This window comes from Falco rusticolus, chromosome 5 (assembly GCF_015220075.1).
Source record: "Falco rusticolus isolate bFalRus1 chromosome 5, bFalRus1.pri, whole genome shotgun sequence".
Classification (NCBI taxonomy): Eukaryota; Metazoa; Chordata; class Aves; order Falconiformes; family Falconidae; genus Falco; species Falco rusticolus.
Window position 1 is genome coordinate 21,883,147 of NC_051191.1, and position 19,108 is coordinate 21,902,254.

The window sequence follows — 19,108 nt, forward strand, 5'->3', positions numbered from 1 at the left end:
ATGAAGGAACTGCAGCATCTCCCTTCTGAGGAAAGGCTGAGGGAGCTGGGCCTGTTTAGCCTGAAGAAGAGAAGACTGAGAGGCGATCTTATCAGTGTCTACAAACACCTTAAGGGCCAGTGTCAAGAAGATGGAACCACACTTTTCAATGGTGCCCAGCAACAGGACAAGGGGCAATGGACATATATGGCAACACAGGGAGTTCCAGCTGAATATGAGGGAGAACTTCTTTACCTTGAGGGTGACAGAGCATGGGACCAGGCTGCCCAGCGAGGCTGTGGAGTCTCCTTCTCTGGGGACATTCAAAACCCGCCTGGACATGCCTCTGTACGGCCTGCCCTGGGAGAGAGAACCTGCTTTAGCAGGGGCTGGACTAGGTGATCTCCAGAGGCCCCTTCTGACTCTGGCCATTCTGTGTGATTCTGTGTGCAATAAATGTATCACTGCAGATGGTGCTGGTGCAGCACCTCCAGGTGCAGTCTGTCCCCACATCAGTGACCCTCTCACCCAAACGCTCCACCTCCAGCATCGCAGCGCCCTTCTCTCCCAACTTGATGTGGGCAGAGTCATAGCCAGAAGTACCACCTCGTCCATTGCTCTGAACGGGTTATTTTCCCCTCCATAGCCCCCTGTGAAGCAGCAGGCGGCTGCTGGCGCTGTCAGACCCACATGGACCCCAAGCCACCCCACCACCACCATTTGGGCACCTTTTCCTCTCTTCTCCCCTTCCCAGACCCTTCTTGTAGCCCTCATCTCCTTCCAAGCACACAACTGCTTTTCAGACCCGGTTTTGCCGTCTCAGGATCCAGTGTTTCTGACACCATCATGGTGCCATTGACACGGGGCTTGCCTGGGGCCCGGACAGCATGGGAGTACCTCGCAGGAGGCTCCCCCACAGGCCTCAGGGAAGCTCGATTTCAGATCCAAGCGATAATTTCATTATCTAAACCCTAAACGGCAATTAGCGGTGGTGCCTCTGCAGGGAAACTGCGTCTGAGCTACCTCCCACCCGCCTCTTCTCACGCCAGCTCAGCGCCGGCTCCGGCGCCGCCATTACCGCCCCGCCGCGGAACTACAGCCCCCATCATGCCCCGCGGGGCGGGGCTGCCCGAGGCCGGCGGCGGGGGAGGCGCGCGGGCCGACGGGAGCTGTAGTCCCGGCCGTAGGGCCGCGGCGGTGTCGGTGAACGGGCGGCGGGCGGGGAGCGAACTACTGGCACCCGGGAGGAAGCGGGGGCGGAGGGGCCAGGGCTGGGAGCGGGGCCGCGGCCCGGGAGCGGGATGCGGTGGCGGCCCGGGAGGCCGCCTCGCTGCTTGGGGCGATACCATGCACCCGGCCGTGGCAGTGGGGCTGGTGTTCGGCGGCTGCTGCAGCAACGTGGTGTTCCTGGAGCTGCTGGCCAGGTGCGGGGCCGGGGAGAGGCTTTGGGGGCAGAAGGAGGGGTTAGGGGCAGGAATGGGATCGGGGGTCGGGTGAGAGTCCCCGGAGCAAGGGGCCGCGGGGTCCCCCCACCGGCTTCAGCATTTATGAGGGGAGGAAGTGGCAGCGGTGCCCAGGGGTTCTCCAGGAGACTGAGGGCTGGGGGGTGAGGGAGAATTTGGGGTGGTAGTGGGGCTGTCGGGGGGCCCTCGGAGCCTGCCGCCAGCCTGGGGCGGGCCCTTAGGGGGTCTGCGGCCCCGGCAGGGTGGCCGGCCCCCTTCACAGCTTGGGGGGCAGCCGCAGGTCCCAGGGGCTCCTCACCAAGGTGCCAAGAGGAGCCCGGGTGCGCATTGCCGGGGCCCTGGCCTTGTGTCGCCATCTGATGCATTTTGTGGGTTTTTGGGGGGCTGTCCCCCTCGGCTTGGGCCCAGTCTGGTCCTAGCGTGGGTCGCTTTGCTGTCCTGCCCAGGAACTGGGGTTTCCGCGTCTCTGCTGACACAGGGACCACCGCATCAGTCTGGCACTAAAGCATCCCCACCACCTCTGCTCTCTGGTCCCAATGCCTCGCACAAGTAACAGCTGAAACCCCAAGGAGAAAACGTGCAGGAGCTGGCTAGGGGTCCTCGGGGACAGCAGGCAGGGCCGAGGGAACTTCGTCTGTCTGGAAATACGATCTTCAGCGGCGTCACGCGGCTGCAGAGCCAACACAGTGAGGGTGAGGAGTCCCATATGGCACTCGGAGTGAAGGCGAATTGCCAGGCTGCAGAGAGAAGCAGGCTGATGTTTGGGGTATGTCCGAGCACTGCGTCACCTTCGTCGCCTTGATAGAGGAAGGCTGGTATGCCTTGGAAAAGGTGATGGTCTGTTGGTTTTGTTTCCCGAGCTGGTCAGCAAGCTGTGAAGGCAAAAGTGCTAGACCTGACTGGAAAAAAGCAGTAATTGAACTGGGTCTGTGTCTGCAATCATAGTAAGTCAGTGTGGAGCTGCACCCCTTGACTATTCAGTACTATGTTCACTTCAGTCATGCCTAGGCTTTCAAAAATAGTAGTTAAAACCTGTCCTTACTTCCTCCCTATCCATCATCATCCCAGATTGTTAAGAAAGAAAGGAAGCGCAAAAAGAGAGCCTGACTCTGTAAGCGGGCAGTGGGGATATTTGCTTCAAAGTGGGAGGCTAGGATGCAGGTTCCTTAACACAAGGTTGCACAATCACTCAGCAATCACTGGAGAAATCAAGGAGCAGTTCCTGGAGGAAGAGGCCTAGCGTGGTGAGTTGTTTTTCCTCTCTGGGATTGCTCTGACCTCTGCCTTTCCTGCCTGGCTTGTGCTGCAGCATCAGCAAGGGAGGAAGAATGGGCCCCTTTGAGGTGGAGAGAGCTTTGGATCTGGCTTCTTCCATTTGCTTGCTGCTAGGTTCATGTCTCCTCCAGCCAGACCTTAAAATGAAAGAGAGCCATTTGGCCCTATTCAAAGGCTGAATTAGCTGTCTAAACCCCAGAAGGGATTTTGAGCAGCAAATCCCAGAAGTCCAGTTGCAGACATCAAGGAAAAGCTGCTTTTCACACACAAGCTTCTCTTAAGCATTGTCCCTCATCCATTTTAGAAGTTCCACTGTTTCTGTGCCCCGCACTTACCTTGCTCCCCTTTGGTCCCTAAATTGGGGTTACACTGGTTGTTTCTTTGGGTCTTGGTGTTAGTTATGTGGAGGTAAAAGTCCCTTCTGAAGGTAAGGTGAATCTTCCCATAACAAGTGAAGTCTTGCAACAGGATCACAAGAAAAGGCAGTGACCAGACTGACAGTCTGGTGAGGAATAATAATGGTGATCGGAAGAAACTTGCTCAGGATTTATGAGGAAAGTGTAGAGGAATGAGAACTGTTTAGTCTAGAGATGCCCGAGGACAGACAAAAGACTATGAACTGTGGAGAATGGCTGTAGAGAAGAGGAGATAAATTTTATTGCTGGGTTCTGGAGGCAGAACAAGAAATAAAGGGCTTAAATTGCTGTGAAAGGGATGTAAAGCAGGCCAAACCCCCAGGTTTGCTCCCTCTCAGTGTTGCGAAGTGGGCTTGTAAAAGGGAGAGCAGGGAAGCTCCTTGTTAGAGGTTTTTGAGAGCAAGTTAACAATCCCTTGACTGAATAACAGAAGGAGACCTGGACAGGGCAAGAAATGCCATCCAGTTCATCCCATTTCCTCTGCCTGGAGCAACCCAACCTGTTCTGTTAGTGTCCTTTCCTAGTTGACCTGGGGAGGCCTGTCTTTGAGCCGTCATGCCAAAGCTCTGCATGTGATGTACATACAGGCCTGGTTAGAAAGCCTGTGATCTGCTTTTCACCTTCTGAAGCTGTGTCCTTGTGACGTGCCTTCTCTTTAAAAGCAGTTGAGGCTCTGCATGGTAGATACTGACCAGGTTTCTTCCCTGTGTTGTTCAAAATGGGAGGTTGCTCTCCTGCAGGGCCCATTGAAGGAATTCCTTATGAAACGTGGAGTCCTCTGCAGTGATGGGCAGAAATCTTCCTTGAAGTGATTTGGACGTGCTGAACTTAGTCTGAGTGCATCAACATGTCTGAACTGATGTGCAGAAATTGGGTTAGGCTGTGGTCCGCTGACATGACTGAGAGCCCCACTCTGGCTGTTTTATCCCACTGTTTGCTAGGGCTGCTAGAAGCTAACTGCCCAGGCAGCTCCACCCTAGGAGGCAGGGGGACAACTGCATCATAGCGCTTCTTCATTGCTTCTGGAGGACTCTGTATCAGTTGGCTACACCTAAAGCAGATTTTTGGTTGATATATCTAGACTTCTTGTCACTTCTTTCAGGTCTGTTAGCGTGTTAAGATTGTGAATCAAAGCCATGGGCAAATACAGCCTGAGGCGGGGGCTTGTTGTTTGTCTTATCAGTTGACACATAACCCTGTGTCAACACTTTACTGATAATATGAGGTCATATGTAGAGCAAGTGACTGAATGGAAGGATTTGTGAACTGGGAGGAAACAAAGTAATACATGGAAACAGTCTTGGTTTATTCAAAGTTTGCTTTGTATTACCCTACATAGACAACGCTTACAGTCCTTGGAGGCTGGCTTCTGTCTCTGGTTCAGTATCTCTTCCCCCAAGTAACTTTTGAAATTCTTAGCAGGGATTGAAGTCTCGTGAGCAATTAAGCTCTGAAAAATGTGAAAATTGGCAGGTAGGTAAAGGGGAGAGGCTCAGGCTAGTGCCTACCTTGTGGAAAATGCAGGGAGAAGGTGTCCTTTCCAGGTACTGTCTGGTGGCAGCCCATGTGCCAGCTCTGTATTAACCAGAGTGCTGCTGCTGCTTCTGAGAAGTCTGGGGATGGTGGTGTGCGTGTGACAGAAGAGATTTTGGAGACCAGGCCTTTGTCTCTGCTATCCAGTGGACAGCTTGATTATTCCTGTTCTCCAGCGCATCTCTCGGCTTGCATTCTTCAGAATTGTGTCTAGACCCAGCCTCTACCTACTTGTGATGGCATGTTGTGTGAGCAAGCTGCAGGCTTGTGCAGCAGGGTGGGGATCAGGACTCTGCAGCTTACAGCTTCTCCATTAAGTCCTTGACCTCAGTTTCTGTCTTGCACAAGAGAAAGGGGAAGTACTTGCTCAAATTCCTTTGCCTCCTGCTGCAAATAACAGTGAGCTTTCTGATTATCTGACATGTCACGGCCGCCTCTGAGCCCAGAGCTGACTGTGTGCCTCCCAGAAAATCCTCTCCTGCTCCCTGTAAGCTTCTTAGGAAGGAGGCAGGGTCTGCAGCAGGCATGTCAGCTAGGAATGGGTGGGCAGTGTGCAGGGAGTGTTTGTTTAATGTTAGGCTGTTACAGGCTGTCTTGCCCTTGTGTATAATTTCTCTTCCCTCAGAATAAACATACAAGGTTGATTTGCTCCAAGGTGGTGTCATTTGTGCTACAGAAGTAGTGATAACTGCAGTGCCTGGGTCTCTCTGAGGGAACAAAGATGCTCAGCTAGGACAGTCTCTTTCAAGGTCAGACACTGTTTTGTGGCTTTCAATACCTTGTGGAGTTTGAAAACTTCAGTGCAAAGCATGTGTCAGATTAGCAAGCTCCCTGACTTGCCTGACTATCATGTGGCATTTAATGCCACAACCTTTTTGGTCTCCCATGATGAGCTGTTGTAGGTTCCTTCTTGAGCCTACAACCAACCTTTTTTTTTTTTTTTTTTTTTTTGCTGGCATCCAGCAGACACAGGAGGGCAGAGAGCTAGAGCTTGCTGAGTAAATTGAAAGAGGTCTGAGCTCATGTTCACATGTTCTGGGGGTATAGGAAGAGTTATGGACACTGTGCCTTGCTCTGCAGACACAGACCTGACCTTGGCACTGACCTCATGCAGTGGAAGTAAGGGCTATTGGAAATCCTGTTGCCCTCCTCCTGGGTAGACTCATCATTTCACCTGGCCTCTTAACAAATACAGCAGCTTGTAGGTAGGGAGGGAGCCCTATCAAAACTACCTCCCCATGAGAAAGGGGGAGATCCAGCTTCAGTATGGTTGTTGGTACTTGATGTTGGTGATTCAGATCCTATACCCTGGTGGGATCTTCTACAGACCTGTAAGATGCAACCAATCTCCTCTTTCACTTCCTGACCCAATTCATCACATGGCCCATGATGGGGGTGGCTGCTCAATTCCTCCTTGGAAGTGTTTGAAAAAGGGATTGCTGCACATGTATCCACAAGCGCAGGGATATACCTGCAGGGAGGTGTATAACAAAGGCAACATGAGAACCTGAACAGATGAAGCAGTAAAGCCCCTCCAGGTTGATGCTCACTCTGGAATTATGAGCTGTGAGCCTCTTAGTGCAGCACAATGCAGTGTCTGTTCTCCATGGTGTAGCTCTTATGCTTGTCTTTTCCATGCTTGCAGGCAGTTTCCAGGATGTGGGAACATAGTGACATTCTCCCAGTTCCTATTTATCGCGGTGGAAGGCTTTATCTTCGAAGCCAACTTTGGGAGGAAGAGGCCGGCCATACCAATAAGGTACAGTTGATCTGGCAGCTTTTGCTAGGCACAAATTGACTAGCTATCTCTTATCAAGAAGTGTTTAATAAAGTGGTTTATCCAGTTATCCTGTCTAAATTCCATCCATTCTGCAGCATTTGTGAAGCCACATTGAGAACCTGTCATACCTGATAAAATATGAACTCCTCATTTATTGAGAATTAATAGGAAATTGCTATCAGATATTTCTCTGTCCAAGAAACAGGACAGTATTTTGCATAGTTAAGTCTGCTGTGTTTGGAGAGCTTGCTGTCTCTCTGGGGCTTGGTGCAATGGGCATGGGAGGAAGAGGTTTACTGGAAACCCAGCCAAGTTCACATTTGCATTTCTCCATCAGGGCTGATCTTGTCCTGGCAATAACCTGGCATGTTTGTGGTCTCTTTCCTGGCACTCAGTGGCTGAAGTGAGGAGGTTTTGTGGAGTTCCTTAGCATACTGACCCATAGCAAAACAGAGAGCTGTGCTGAGTGCTCAGGACAGAGATCCTCATGACAGAAAGCTGAGAGCAAGTTTTGTGCCATTCATGGCTGCATCACAGTGAGGAACGTCAGTTTGTGGAGGCTTTCTAGCTTTGGTGCAGAACCATGGAGGTCTTCAGGCCTGGATTTGAATGGTTTCTCCTTCCACTCAGTACAGTGATGGCTGCTGGCAGAAATTGAATCTCCTCAAATCAAGCCTTGTCTTATGCCAGTGTCCTTAGGAGAGAGGGGTCTGAAGGAAGTCCATGCTAAAAGATCCCAGCTGGGGTATCCTCAGTTCCCCTTTGCTTCTGGGATTAGCACAAGCTGAACCAGAGCAGGTCAACCTGCTTCCTGTTCTAAGGACTTCCCTACTACATCCAAAGTGGATTAATCTTGTTAGTCCTTGTTACAGGCCCAGGAGCTAGGTAAGCTCCTGCTCAGCTTCAGACCTTTCCTTGCATCCCCAGACCTGTTCCCAGGATGTCTCCCAGCATCCCAGGGAAGTACACGCACAGCTGTCAGCTGTTTCTTTTTGTGTTTGTGTTTCAGGAACTATTTCATCATGGTGGCCATGTTCTTCACTGTCAGTGTGGTAAATAACTATGCTCTGAACTTAAATATCGCCATGCCACTGCACATGATCTTCAGATCAGTGAGTACTATCATACCATCCTCTTCCTCCTCGTGTGACATCCCTTCCCATCATCCCTGCAAGCACTGTCCCTGGCACATGAGTTCCACCATCATGTCTTTCCCTGAGGGCACCAAAACCCTGTGCAAATACTAAACTCCAGCTGCCTTTTGGGGAGAGCAACCTTGCTCTGAAAGCTCAGCTCCAGTTCTCACTTTCACAGTGTTGATCATTAAGTTTCAGCTTAATGGGCAGATGGGGAAACTGAGCCTGAAACAGACTTTGTATTTCCAAAGGTGGTAGGGAAGTAACAATATCAAAACCAAACCCAGACTCTGGCTGCCAGCCCTTGATGAACTGAATTGCTGGTCAAAGGGATCCAGCTTTCCCTTCCACCACACAGCTATGCCAAGTGGTTCATGTCCTAGTGTAGGTGTCTTGGTTAAACACCTCAGGTCAGAGAGCATGGATTTGGCCTAGTTCCACCTGCACTGTTACTGCATAGGTCTTTACTTTGGAAAATGCTATTAAAATGCATCTTCACTTATGTGTAGATGAGTGCCAGGCTGAAAGCATCTGTTAAAACCAAAGAAAAGGGAGCTCTAGCTGTTGAGAATAACAAATCGGCTGGATGGCAGCTGTTCTTCCACAACACATCATGGGGTTGAGATACCTTAAGTCAGGAGAGGTTAAAAAGAAGAAAAACAGACAACACTGTAGGACACCTGTCCTGCATTAACCATGAGGTTAAATTCTTGTAAGTTCTTGTATTGCAGCCCTGCAGTCAATCTATGGAGCCATACTCCTGTTCCCAATTTGAAACAAGGTGATTTGGCCACATTCTGGTCTGTAGCACACGTTGACTGTCAGGAATTGGGCAAAAAAAGGGGGAGGCCTGCTACTGCTACTGGCTAGAAGATCCTAGTAACCTGTTTGCCCCAGCATCCTTGTTCCCAAGCCACGCAGCTCAACTTCTCCTCTCCTTCTAGCTGAAGTGAGACTGATAGAATTATAGAATCATTTAGTTTGGAAAAGACCTTTAAGATCATTGAGTCCAACTGCAAACCTAACACTGCCAAGTCCAGCACTAAACCATGTCCCTGCGTGCCACATCTACATGTCTTTTAAATCCCTCCAGGGATGGTGACTCAACCAGTTTCCTGGGCAGCCTGTTCCAATGCTTGACAACCCTTCCAGTGAAGAAATTTTTCCTAATATCCAATCTAAACCTCCCCTGGTGCAACTTTAGGCCGTTTCCTCTCATCCCCACCCTGTCAGTCTCCCTGATCCTGTTCTGGTATTTCTGTTGGTGTTTTGGCATTAGTTGTATTAAATTTGTGACGTTTCTCTGGGGCAGACATCCCAGTCTGGGGAATTTTGTCATGCTGACCTTCTATTTTTGTTTTAATCCTTGCTATCTTCTTTCCCAGGGTTCTCTCATAGCAAGCATGGCTTTAGGTATCATCATTTTGAAGAAAAGGTAAATCACAAACCTTTTTCTTATATCATCAGGGAGTGCTCTGCCACTGACTTAATCCTGACTGGTGTTTAGTGCCTTCCCCTTTCCTCTTAAATATTCTTGTTTTACTAATAGAGAAACTGAGACACAGAGGTGTGCCTGGACTAGAGGCTGGAAGACTTCCCTCTTCTGCATTTCCACCACCCCTCTCTCCTTCATTTAAGGCAACCATGGACTGAAAAGCCATGACTTCAGCCTTCTGTGTTTGCTCTTTTCTTTCCTGCAAGGCCAGTACTGACTGCTCCTGATGGATGGTTGTACTGGATCTGGCTGGAATGGAGTTCACTTTCTTCATAGCAGCCCATATGGTATTGTGTTTGCTATTTGTGGCAAAAACAGCAGTGATAGCACACTGAAGTTTTGGCTGTCGCTGCACAGTGCTTACACAGTGTCAAGGCTCTCTGTTTTTCCTACTCTGCCCCTCAGCAAGTAGGCTGGGGGTGGACAAGAAGCTGAGAGGGGATACAGTTGGGACAACTGACCCAAAATAGCCAAAGGGGTATTCTGTGCCATCTAATGGCATGCACTGCCATAGAAACCAGGGTAGAAAAAGAAAGGGGTTGGGTGGAGGTGGCTTCCAAGGTGGCCATACTTATGGGAGGTGGTGAGTGATTGCTTTTGCCTTGTTTTTGTGAGTTCCCCCCTGCCCCCCTGCCTTAAACTCTTTAGTTCAACCCACAGGTTTTCTCATTCTTGCTCGTCTAGTTCCGTTCCCATCCCGCGAGGCTGGGGGGATGGGCAGGTGGCTGTGTAGGTGCTTGGCTGCTGGCTGGGGTCAACTCACCACAGTGGGCAAAGACGTCAGGACTGGAGGGTCCTCCTGGCTGCTTGGGGTCTGGCTGTTGGACCAGTGTGGACACATCCCCTGTCACTCCATCACTATGCAGAGATCTGCGCTGGCTTTGATCTGAGAGGGATCCTTTGCCACAGGCAAGGAGATCTTGGTCCAAATGCTTCTTTTTTGTTGCAGTTGGATTAAGTTGGCCTTCCCTCCCAGCAATGTCCAGCGTTAGGTAATGGGTATGTGCCCATTACCCCCAGGTTCACACTGGTGTGACGGAGCAAAATGGAATGCAAGGGAGCAGGAGATGAACAGCTTGGGGGTGGGCTGGGTCACTGACATTTCTCTTCTCCCCCATGCAGATACAGTGTATCTAAATACACGTCCATAGCTCTGGTGTCCCTGGGGATCTTCACCTGCACTTTCATGTCTGCAAAGCAAGTGGTAAGGGTTGGAAAGGGCCTGAGGTCATAGCTGTGAACCTTATTGACAGGAGGAGCTGCTGTCAGCACCTTCATCAGTAATTCCCTTTGCCTGACTATTAATGGAAAGAAAAAATGTATCCTAGATCCAGATCTGCTCCCTGAAATCTCTTATTCCTGGTCTTATTTTTCTGTGGTTTGGAGGGAAGGGATGCACACCCATCCATGTGGTTTAACTTAATTACAGATGCCTTTAAACCTGTTAAGGTTGCTTTTTTGCTGAGAATAAGCCCTTTTTTTTTTTTTTTTTTTTTGCCACAGAGCTAACAACTAGAAGCTGTTTTCTCTTGCCCTTACTGTGATGTATTGCAGTTAGGAGCAGGTGAATCTTAAACAAAACTCAAGTTTTTTTTATCTTAAGTCTTTGCTCTTTTTATCCCAGAAAAGATTGTCAGCTTTCAGGCTAGGTTTTTCCTGACCTGTTGTCATCCAATGTGACTTTCTGTGATCCTTGAAATAAAGTGCATGTATTTGGAGAACAGGAGGGAGTAAAGAAAATCCATGTGTATCACCACTTTGTGCTTTTCCTGGGTCAGTACCCATACCCACAGCCTGATCTTGTCAGATGAAGACAGAAACACGGCATAAAGTCGTGGTCAGGTGAAAACTAGTTGCACTTAATCCAGCTCTGAGAGGTTAGGAAATTAAACGGGGCTGTCAAACATCCAAGTCGCCCATCATTTAGTAGCTTTTTATACTTTCGGAATCTGTCTGAGGAAGGTCTGGGCTATGCAGCCTTGCTCTGTATTAATCCAGATAAACTCTCAGCAGGCATGGGGGGTTGATATAGTACAGACAGTTGTAGCAAAGGTGAGTAATCTAATTTGCTCTAAACCACAGTGAAAGACAGTTGAGCCAACTCATGCTACCTAGAGTTTTACCCTTGACTAACAGCATCTACAGGCCTGGTTTCCTCAATGTCTTGACCACAAGCCAGAGCCCTGGTTTTAGTACCTGACAGGGGCTTGGCCAGAGCCCTTGTTCTTTCCTGCACACTCACCTGTGAGATGGGTACGGAGGAGCCTGCTGACGGGCTGTCTTTGAGAGCTTTTTAAGTGGCATTGATTATTTTTGTGGTTGAAGAGTTTGGTGTCTCACCAAGCCAGGGCATTTCTTTTAGACAAACTACTTTCTTGATCAGACATTTACACTTTTTTGCACTTTTTGCTGAAATCTAGTGTGTTCCCTGAAGCAGAGTGGAAAGCAACTGTAATTCCTACCACCTCTGTTCAGCTAGGGAAGCAACTCTGGAGAATGTGAGACTTTGGGCAGTCTTTGCTTTATGGGCTTGCTTGGAACACAACACACAAACCAAGAGGGAGGTACAGGCAGGTCCAAATTAGCTGCAGGGACACGTAGCTCATGGTGACTGTGTTGTGTCTCCCTCCACCAGGCATCTGACTCCAGCTTAAATGAAGAGGATGGACTCCAGGTTTTCTTGTGGTGGCTGCTAGGTACGTGAGTGCCACATTTCCAGCTGACTTTGCTGGGATACTGGCAAGACTTGGCTCTTTGACATTCTTGGCCATGTGGGTTGTACAAAGCAGACTGTGGTGGGAGTCCCTGTGCTGAAGTTAAGTTGTGCTGAGCATCTGTTGGATGTTGATTTGTGAAGAATGGGGTTTTGTGGCACTTATTAGCAGCTTTGAGCAAGGAGACATTCTTCATTTGGCCAGAAGGTTAAATACAGCACCTAAGGGGTTTCTGCAAGGTAGTGGCTTGGTGACAGAATGAGACTGCAGTCATGCACATTTTCAGATATCTTCTTGATTTCTCTTTGCAAAAGCAGCCCTGCCTGCTATGGGATGGTGGGATATACTGCAGAGAGGGAGAAGGGCTGTAACTGGTTCAGGTGATCATTCAGCACAATATTTCATGGAGGAGTCTTCAAAGTCTGGCACTTGAGTCTGTTTTTGTACCTCCAGCCTAGGTCTGTTGGTGGCTTTTTGGGGAATGTGGGACTGATACATTGTCAGTAGCAGCAAATGACTCTGTCCCTGGTATCCCACCAACTCTGTTTGCCAGGGCTGAGTCTCTTTTTATGAGGTGTTCTTTTCAGAAGTCTCTTGGCGTCTTAGCCTTTGTAATAAGATACCTGTGTCCCCAAGACCATTATCAGTTTTCTTACCAAGCCTGGATGTTTTACCTTTTATCACTGAAATCTGAATTGTGTGAGTCTTTAAGCTGGTTGACTTGAGCTATGCCATGCTTGAGCAGTGTTGCAAGGCTGTGCTTCTGTTCCAGGTATTGCTGCACTCACCTTCGCCCTCCTCATGTCTGCCAGGATGGGGATTTTCCAGGAGATGCTGTACAAGCAGTTTGGGAAGCACTCCAAAGAGGCCCTTTTTTACAATGTAAGCCACTGTCTCTTTTTCTGTTGCTTTTACTGGGCTGATAGAACTGCTAAGAGTGTCCCGTCCCCTCCTACCCTGTACTCTGCACAAATCCAAAGGATCACACACTGCGAGGCTGGAGCAGTGAAGAGTGTGCTCTCATCCATATCATAGAATCACAGAATGGTTTGGGTTGGAAGGGACCTTAAAGATCATCTAGTTCCAGCCCCCTGCCAGGGGCACAGACACCTGGACCTACCCTGCAGCCCCTGACCTGCACATTATCTATGCTGTAAACCCTCAATTTTTTCCAGAAGACTGTCTCATCTTCAGTTCTCAAGCTCCTTGGGAGGAAAGAGTCTGATCAAGCTCAGGATAGTCCATCTATATATATAGTAATGTATATATATTGTATTATAGAATCATAGAATGATAGGATGGTTTAGGTTGGAAGAGACCTTAAAGACCATCTAGTTCCAGCCCCCTGCCAGGGGCAGGGACACCTTCCACCAGCCCAGGTTGCTCCCAGCCCCGTCCAGCCTGGCCTTGAGCACCCCCAGGGATGGGGCAGCCACAGCTTCTCTGGGCAGCCTCTGCCAGCGCCTCACCACCCTCATAGTAAAGAGTTTCTTCCTAATATCTAATCTAACTCTGTCCTTTTTCAGCCTAAAAGCATTCCCCCTTGTCCTGTTGCTACAGGCCCCACTAAAAAGTCTGTCCACACATGTGTGAGGCTGATTTCCCAGAATGAGAAGTGGGTGTGTTCACATAATCTGTTAACATCAAGTCTTTACTTTTCTCTCCAGCATGCATTACCACTCCCTGGATTTCTCCTCCTTGCCCCAAACATCTACCAGCATGCAGTCCTCTTCAGCCAGTCTGGTAAGTGTTGCACAGATGGATCCTTGCTCTCGTACCTTTCTGTCCTCTGGAATATGCCGTAGGAATCTTTCAGTCTAGCAGCTGTGTACGTCAGACTGTTGTCTTGGGATATTCAAGCCCTTTGAATTTTCAAGTTTGATAGGAAGCCAAAAAAACCCCTCACTGTCTTGAGTACATTGTCCAGCTTTTTCCCTGTGGTGGGCCAAATGCCAGCAGGCTTGGAGAAGTGGTGATTGCTGGCTGCTGAGAGCCTGGCCATGGGCAGCTGAACATTCAGCTGGTGCCACAGCATCTCACAAAGCTAAGCCATGAGTTACTGTCTGGATCACTGTGAGTAAAGCCCAAGCTTCTCACTAATGCATATGCATACACCTGTTGGGTCCAGCCAGATTGTGCATCTGTCCACCTTGAGCTATACATCTGCTTAAGTTTTAATAGTAAAATTCAGGCTTTTCAGTGCCAGCAAGCTTCCTATATCCCCGATCTTGAAACTGCGTGGATCTTTGCTGAGTAGGTTTGCTGGTTCTCTAATCTCCTCTGGGTAGGGGGATTGTTTGCATGTGTAGATTGCTTTAACCTGTTCATTAATATCATTGCAAAATATTTCTATCTCAATTAATAATAGGGCAGCCCTGACACAAGAAAGCAAGACAGAGCTTTTCTTTTAATGTCTTTTTCCTTAGCTTACTTCTTCCTCCATCTTCCTTTCTTCCCTACAGAAGTCCAAGCAGAAACATCTGCAAACTCTCTTGTATTTGTCATTTACCACAGTAAGAAGAAGAAAACTGTCCATTTAGAGCAAAATGAAAATGTGCCCACATCTCAGTGCCTAATGCAGCAATGGCCTGCTGAAGTTGCAGTGTATCCCAGATCATGGTCAATCCTGGGCAGGAGAGAGACACCTCTCCTTGCATCATCTTTAAGCAGTAGCAGGGCAGTGACCTTGCTCTGTCCTTTCTCCCCACAGAGCTGTTCCAGGTCCCAGTGATCGGCCTGACCCTGCCAATCATGTGGTTCTACCTCCTCATGAATGTTGTCACTCAGTATCCTTTCAAAGCTCAGTAGAGACATGCCACAGAGGTGGCAGTGGGGTGGGAGAGGAGGAATGGAGTGGGGGTGCTGAGTCCATCGAGTCTTTTCTGCATTTGGGAGGTATTTGTGTAATTTGGAAAATAGAGTGGAATTTAACCTGGAGCTTACAATTTTTCCAGTGTGGCCAAAATCTGCCACCACCTCCCCAGGCACAGGCTGGCTGGTATAAACTCACAGCAGTTTTGCTAGCCAGCTCTGGTTAGAAGGGACCGGTCGGGAGCTATTTGTAATATATCAATGTGTAGAGTCTTCCAGGCAGAGATGAGAGGTCTGAAGTCTGACGAAGCTGAGATGCCCTCAAGAAAAGGACCCTTCTGTCCAAGTCCCTCTTACCATTTTCCTCTCACTGTTGAGAGCACTGTGCCCTGTTGCTGCTCATGCTTTTCCATGAAACCCCCTTGTTTAATCTGACTTTCCCATGCCCCCTTGGAGGGGAAAGTGGACTTCTGCTGGGTATAGATGGAGAAGTCTGATTTTAGCTTCCCTTGGCTCCATGGCAGGGGCTGTAAACCCTGCATGCCATTAACCTTTTGCCAACGCATCAGCCCCAGCTGCTGTAGTGACATAGTTTTGCTGTCCCAGAGGAGGGTTGGGGGGAGTCTGGGAGATTTGGGATGTCCCTGGGGTTTGTAGTGAAGATGTTCATAGCTGTAGAAATGCTGATCTGAGGAGAAGGGAATTTTATTCCCTCTGTAACCAGACTGGGGCTATCCATTGCCTAGTCTTTTTCATTCCTGAAGGTTTTCCCAGGTGTCCTCCCTCTTCAGCCCTAATGTCCCCTTACCTCTGCCCACCCAGATATGTCTGCATCCGAGGTGTTTTCATCCTCACCACAGAGTGCACCTCCCTCACTGTCACACTGGTGGTGACACTGCGCAAGTTCGTCAGCCTCATCTTCTCCATCCTCTACTTTCACAACCCCTTTACAGCCTGGCATTGGCTGGGCACCGCCTTTGTCTTTGTAGGGACTCTCATGTACACGGAGGTGTGGAACAGCCTCGGGCCCTTCCTGGCCCGCTGGAGGAAGAGGCCAAAGGAGGACTAACAGCCGAGGACACTGCAGGGACCTTTTTATTGTTTTATAGAGCAGAGCAGCAGGGAATCCCCCAGAGGGAGGTTGTTTTAATAACACAGGGGAGGTGTTCGCTGTGCCAAGCCTCCTGGGGAAATGTGGAGCCTCCACTGGGAACCTCTCTGAAATGGATCATGGAGAGGCGATACCGTTATTTTTGCAAGGTTGCATTTTTTTATGCAAGCCCTTTTTCTTCCAACATTTCTCCCTGTTTTTTTCATTTGAATAACCCTTTTAAAGTGATGTAAAAGCTGAACCAGTTCTCTGTTAGGAGCCCAACCTTGTTGTGGTGCTGTTGTCTGCTCCTCCTGGCTTTGGTGAGCTGGACCCTGAGCCTGTTTGGTGCCGTCCTTTAATGTCCAGGTGGCCATTGCAGGTGGCTGAGCCCTGGCGAGCGGCTGTTTGTGCAGCAGGTTGTTACTTACACTGGGAATGTCAGGCCTGGCTGTTAACCTGAGCCCTTGTTGCCTGATCCTACCACTTGTGCTGGGAGGGTGTTGGATACACTTGTGGCTTAGAGCCTTCTAGTCTGCCCAGTAGATCCTCCGCTGGGGATTGGTTAAGGGGGCTTATTTCCAAGCCACCAAGCCTCCCTACCAGTAGCAGGGCCTAGTTGGGAGCCTGAGGAAACCAAAAAAGGGTGATGCTAAGGGGTCAAAGTGCCACTGTGTCACCTTCACAACCTTCTCAGAGAGACAGTGAAGGGCTGTTGAGGCTTTGCTGAGTCCTCAGATGTTGCCCTGATACTTCACCAGCTGGAGGGTATCGTGGGTTCTTCCTGCTTTGGTTAGATCCCCAGCGCAAGACACTTTTCAGTTGCTTCCTACTTTTTCCCTCATCTCGAGCATGTTTGGTGGGCTTCGTTACCAGCAAGTTGGCTGTGACGGACTGCGCTGAGCTCCTAGTGCACCTGTGGTCCCCTGGCCTCCAGCCCAACCTCAGGGTTCAAATGATGCCAAGAATCTCAAGAAGGGCCAGTACAGCTGAGCTGCTGGGAGGGACTGGTTTTACTGTCCCTTCACCCATTTCTTTTCTTCTCCCACCCCTTGGCATCAGATTTGCTCATGGCATTTCTGTCAGTGTCCCTTAGTTTCACCCCTCCGCTGGGGCCAGAGTGGGCTGCAGGAGCTCTGGGTGTGTGCCCCCATGTGTGCAGGCAATGTGTGTCCCACAGCAAGATGAGGAGCAGCAGTCACAGCTCTTCTAGGAGCTGCTCAGTGTTGAGCAGAGCAAGGGTTAGTGCGCAGCCTTGTCTTGGTCTTGGAGCAGCAGGGAGCACTGTTTTGTGTTGCCTCCGTTTTCCTGGAGCACCTTGTTTGCATCATCATGATACTGTCCCTGCTCAGCCTTGATAATTAAGGCATCCAGCAATGTCAACCTGATTCACATCAGGCTTGGCCAGGTAAGGACTGTACTCAATTATTCCTGTACCCAATGTCCCAATGGCTTCCAGCCTTGGTATTTACAACCCCTCCAGCATTAAAGCTGTGCTTGTGGTGGGTTAACCCCAGCTGGCAGCGAAGCACCACATGGCTGCTCGCTCACTGTCCCCTGCAGTGAGTGGGTAGGTAGAGCAAATCCAAGAAAATTTGTGAGTAGAGGTAAAGATGGTTTAATAGCAATGGAAAGAGGAAGGGAAAAAAACCCCAAGTGATGCAAAGGCAACCACTCGCCATCTCCCACTGTTAGACCTGTGCCCAGCTAGTCCCTGAGCATGTTTGCCATTCCAAAAACCTCCCCTCTGTTTTGAGTGCTGATTTTAACTATTGGCTGTCTTGGATATGCCCCTTCCCAGCTTCTCACCCACCCATGGTCTAATCATTGGTGGGGAGCAGACTGGGAAAAAAGGGAAAGCCTTGATGCTGTGCAAGTGCTGAAACTCTGGTGTGTTGTCAGCACTGTTTTAGCCACAAATCCAAAACCGGGGGGCTGCTATGGAAAATGTTAACTCCATCCTAGCCAGGGCCAGTATGATGCCAATGGGACCTGCAGCTCACTCCTTCCTGATATGCTGAAGGTTTGGGTCTTTTCCTTCTGGTTTTGATTTTCCCTGAGCCTGAAAACCCTCTTGTATTTTGAATGTCAGACATGGGATGTTTCCCAGGATTTTGTAGGTGGGGAGACTTTCCCAACAGCTGCCCTAGCACCTAGTGCAGGTCAGCTCTCACTTCCAGCTGTTTGCGCAGGCTCCAGGAAGTACCCAGAGAGAGGTAAAACATTTATCCCTCATCTTGGTCTTCAAAGCTATTTACACAGAGCTTCAGCTGAGACAGGGAGGTAGAGGAAGGCAACAACAAATTCAACGCAAAAGCGTCAGGGACACCGAGTAACTGGTGGGGTTCATCAAAATTTAAAACAGATGAGTCTTAATGCCAGGCTTAAGGTAGAAGCCACACTCGTGGGTGGGCTGCAGGAGCTGTAACGCGGTGGTTGCTGTAGGCTGGGCTGGGGATTTAGAAGAGCAATAGCTGTGCGGGTGCCTGAGTGAGTGTAACATACTGTACATAGACTACTTGCTAGGTTGCTCTTTGTATCAAGGAAGTTGCATGTTGTCTCCAGTTTCTGTGTGATGCTGGTAGGTTTGAGGATGTTTGGATTTCTCTTTTTTTTTTTTTAAACTGTGTTCTGTACTTGGTCTTCACTTGAACCAGGTGTCAACGATGGGCTATTATTTGTTGTTGTCAGGGGTATTTTTTTAACTTTACAGTGTGATCTGTGTGTTTCTGAATATTTATAGTTGTTACAGTATTGCAGAAGTGGCAGCAATTCCCTTCCTGCTCTAGGAGAGCGGGTGAGCTTGCCTAGTTGTGAGATGGAGGCAAGGTCCATGCCAAAACTAGTATTTGAATCCAGGGCTGCCCACCAAAATGGGGCTACTGATTTGTTTGGTTTTAATGTTTGCTGTAGAGATGATAGCACAGATTTTTTAGCAGAGGCTGGAAAAGTGGGTGAGGCAAAATACTTTTTGATCAGTGCTCTGGATTTGCAGAGCTTTTGGGTTGTCTGGTTGGGTTTAGGGTGGTATTTTTGTTGTTTGGTTTTTTTTTTTTTAACTAAAATAAATATGTATCCTCTTCAGAGTATGTTGGTCTTGTTTCTCCTTTCACACTTTGCTACTGGTAATCAGCTGCTGGTGACTGGAAAGTTAATGGGGCTCTGAAATGAACACACACCTTCTCCTGCCTTTAACATGAGAGAAGGTAGGAAAGACTCAGCCTTCCTGGGGTTTGAGGGACAGACCCAACCATCTCCCTCCCCTGCCTCCGCTGAAACACCTGGCAGCACTGCAGAGCCCCCCCTTGAATGCCAGCACCCCCAGTTCTCACCAGCCGTGCTGGCTGGGGTAACCAGGGGACTGGAGCCAAAGCTCCTGTAGGCCTTGGTGATACTGCCAAGCAACGCTAGGCTCT

The 19,108-nt window shown here is 49.3% G+C and overlaps 1 protein-coding gene across 2 annotated transcripts; it reads left to right on the plus strand.

Annotated features, from left to right (window-relative positions):
- The first annotated feature begins 1,231 nt into the window (after positions 1 to 1,231).
- SLC35B4 (solute carrier family 35 member B4) lies at positions 1,232 to 18,776 on the plus strand. Of its 2 annotated transcripts, XM_037389146.1 has the most exons (11): positions 1,232 to 1,403; positions 2,636 to 2,686; positions 6,312 to 6,425; positions 7,456 to 7,558; positions 8,968 to 9,017; positions 10,200 to 10,281; positions 11,713 to 11,773; positions 12,564 to 12,673; positions 13,459 to 13,534; positions 14,502 to 14,577; positions 15,425 to 18,776. In XM_037389146.1, exons 1-11 carry the CDS (start codon positions 1,327 to 1,329, stop codon positions 15,669 to 15,671), a joined length of 1,047 nt encoding a protein of 348 aa, XP_037245043.1. In that variant the 5' UTR covers positions 1,232 to 1,326; the 3' UTR covers positions 15,672 to 18,776. The 2 variants fall into 2 exon arrangements, with proteins under 2 accessions (XP_037245043.1, XP_037245044.1); XM_037389147.1 differs by lacking the exon at positions 2,636 to 2,686 and having other exon boundaries at positions 1,234 to 1,403.
- Positions 18,777 to 19,108: the final 332 nt, after the last annotated feature.